General features: G+C 42.3%; 1 protein-coding gene across 1 annotated transcript; it reads left to right on the forward strand.

Moving 5' to 3' along the window:
* The first annotated feature begins 225 nt into the window (after positions 1-225).
* Positions 226-2,803, forward strand: LOC140938941 (cytochrome P450 1A2-like). The gene has a single exon (XM_073388473.1). The coding sequence runs from the start codon at positions 510-512 to the stop codon at positions 2,070-2,072; it is 1,563 nt and encodes a 520-aa protein (XP_073244574.1). The 5' UTR covers positions 226-509; the 3' UTR covers positions 2,073-2,803.
* Positions 2,804-3,044: the final 241 nt, after the last annotated feature.

Genomic DNA, 3,044 nt, shown 5'->3' on the forward strand with positions numbered 1-3,044 from the left:
AGTTTCAAATTTGAGCCATGAAACGAAGCATGACCGCAAAATATGCGTCTTTGGCACCGCAGAGCACTGAGCTCCTTTCAATTTTTCTCAGAGCCCAGCCTTGCAACACCTTTGATGAATGGCGTTTTTTTACTAAATTGCCTAATTTTGTCTTAAGGCACCCGCATTCATACGAGAGAGTTTGATATTTCTTAAGAGGACGCCCGGCCTCAGTTACGCTTCAATAAAAACCTTGATCGTTCGTGCAAGAGGTGGTCACTACTTAAGCAGTGTAAAATACGGCACGGTTTTCTGCCCTTCAATATCGCTTTCTCTATAGGCGAGCTGGCTATTGAAACTTGCCCGCAATCAATTAAGCCTTTGCCATTAACATTCTGACCTTGACATTGCTACAGGTCACTTTGTCACGCCTGGACAGTCTGCATTAAGCACGCGTCCAGTTCCCTTTGTAGGCATTAGTATTGAACCTAGAAAAGGTCAGGGTGAGGCGTTCCCTTTGGCAGTCGTACATGACGATGGAAGCGATCAGTTTAGCGATCAATCCTTGGGTGCTTTTTGCCGTTACCGTTGCCTTTCTTTGGTGTCTACTATTTCGACGGCAGAAACCAGTGAATTATCCACCAGGACCATGGGGTTTACCTATCGTCGGAAATTTGCCTCATCTTGGCTCCTCACCGCACATAGCACTGACCAAGTTGAGCAAGGTCTACGGTGATGTGTTTTCTGTGATGTTTGGTGCGAGAGACGCTGTCGTTTTGAACAGTGAGAAAGTAGTCAGAGAGGCGTTGTTGCAACGTCATCGACAGTTTTCCAACCGACCTTTACTTTTCATGATGAATGTACTTGGTGTTCAGAAATTCAGCATTGCTTTTGGAGAATATTGCCCTATTCAGGTTCAGAGAAAAAGGTGCGCCTTGAGAGCAATCCACGAAACTGTCTTCAGCGACCTGGATCATTTCAACAAAATTGTTCAAGATGTGTTTAAAGATTTTGAAAAGGAGCTATTCCAGAAAGGAACCGAAATCTTTCAACCATCCGTTCTACTGAAGATGGCTGTGAGCAAAATAATGTTTAAGTTTACCTTTGGAGAGGATCCTCGCGACCACTTGTTGTCGAAAGAACTGGAAAGGATTGCTGTCGAATCAACAGAGTTTACAGAGAGCGGTGCTGCTGGCGCTCTTGTAGATTTTATCCCCTCGTTGAAGCCTTTTCTTCGCAAGCAGATCGCAATAGCCGAACACTCGGTGGAAGAATTGATCAACTTCGTCCACAAGGTTTATACCACCCGTAAACATCTCCTAACGAGTGATTCTTGCATTGCCTTGTGCATTAAGAAACTTTTGGAAAAGTTACTAAAGAAATATAGTGGAGAGCCAAAAATGTATTCAAACACGCTTAACGAGCAGAGGTACCCATTACCTCAAAGCAAGTCGTGTAATATAAGCGACGAAGAAATGGCCAAACTGATATCTGCTGATATATTTGGAGCTGGGCTGGAAACGGTTGGCAACGCTTTGTGTTGGGCAATGGGCTTTATAGTAAACAATCAGGAAATTCAACAAGATCTTCATCGAGAGTTGGACAGAACTGTAGGGCGACATCGTCTTCCGAACATACAAGATAAGCCAAATATGCCTCTTCTTCAAGCAACTGTACTGGAGGTACTTCGCATTTCGTCCGTGCTACCCATGGCTTTGCCTCATGAAACTTCTGAAGATGTAACCCTTGGCAGCTACAAAATCCCAAAGGGGACCGTCGTCGTTGTTAACCTATGGGCAGTGAATCATGACCCTCGCGTCTTTGACAATCCGCACGAGTTCAATCCTTACCGATTCCTGGATGGAAATGGAGCTCTCTGCGAGAAAAAGAGCAGGCTGCAAATGCCTTTTTCAATTGGCAGCCGACGTTGTCTGGGAAGCACGCTTGCTAAAGCTGAAATATTTCTGCTCCTAGCTTGCCTCTTGCATAAGTATCAGTTTTCAAGCCCAAATGGAAGCAACATTGACTTAAAAGGCCGTTTTGGATTCACTTGGAGTCCAAACCCCTTTAGTATTCGTATCCGCATCCGTTAGAAAAGTAATCTCCAAGACCATATCTTCAAGAATGAAAGAAATCGCTCAGAGAACATTTACTGCCCTGCAAGGGGTAGTTCTGTTGCACTCACTGGAATAAAACCGTGGGTTAGTCAGGCAATTTCCAAGGTTGTCAGGTCTTACTGTTCACTGATTGTCATAACACTGCGTTGGCCAAGATAACCAAAACCTTCATTTGAGTGGATTTGGAAAATCACGCAAATAAACAAACATTTCTCATAAGTACTTTAGGCTACCCTATGAATTTTGGAGGAACTAAAATCAATGGATTTGTTTTCAAACTATATAATTACGTTCTTAGCAGTAATGACTTGACAATTCACAAAAAGTATCCCAGGAAGTTTCATAACTTGCCGCGAAGATATCCTCAGTTTGTAGGAAGAACTATTTCAATGAATTGTACGTGTTCTGTTTTGGGAATAGCCAGTTTTTATCCAGCTCCTTTTGCACTTGACACTTCAGACTCTTATGGCCCAAGGAGTTTGGTCACGAAAAGCGGTTTAGTGACGTAGTAAAACCACCTCACTACAACAGGTAGATAAACCACTAGCGGTAACATCAAACGCTTTACTTGTTGTTTTCTGCCAAATTTGTTTCAAAGTGATTGTAATTCGCATCGGTCAAGGTAATTTTGCTTGCTTCACTGACCGACGTTGTTTTATTTAGACACGTGCTGTGTATGCACATGAAAGTGCGACCCTTTCATCTTGGTTTATTTTTTGTTTCTGCTCTTGCTTCTAACATTCACTTTCCACTTTAGTCAAAGAGTAAATGAGATAAAAATGAAAACATATTCAAAACAAGGGCAGCATCACAAAAATAAAGTTGTCGGTCGTGTTCAAAATATGATAAACTGAGTCTAAAATTCCCATACCAACTGAAAACTTCAAGGCTTTACGAACACTTAAGAACTTTGATCAGGTTATATTTAGCAAGGAGACTGCTAAAATA

Source organism: Porites lutea, chromosome 5, assembly GCF_958299795.1.
Source record: "Porites lutea chromosome 5, jaPorLute2.1, whole genome shotgun sequence".
Lineage (NCBI taxonomy): Eukaryota > Metazoa > Cnidaria > Anthozoa > Scleractinia > Poritidae > Porites > Porites lutea.

Coding starts and splice junctions, on each gene's coding strand:
- LOC140938941 (XM_073388473.1), top strand. CDS start 510: ATGACGATGGAAGCGATCAGTTTAGCGATCAATCCTTGGGTGCTTTTT.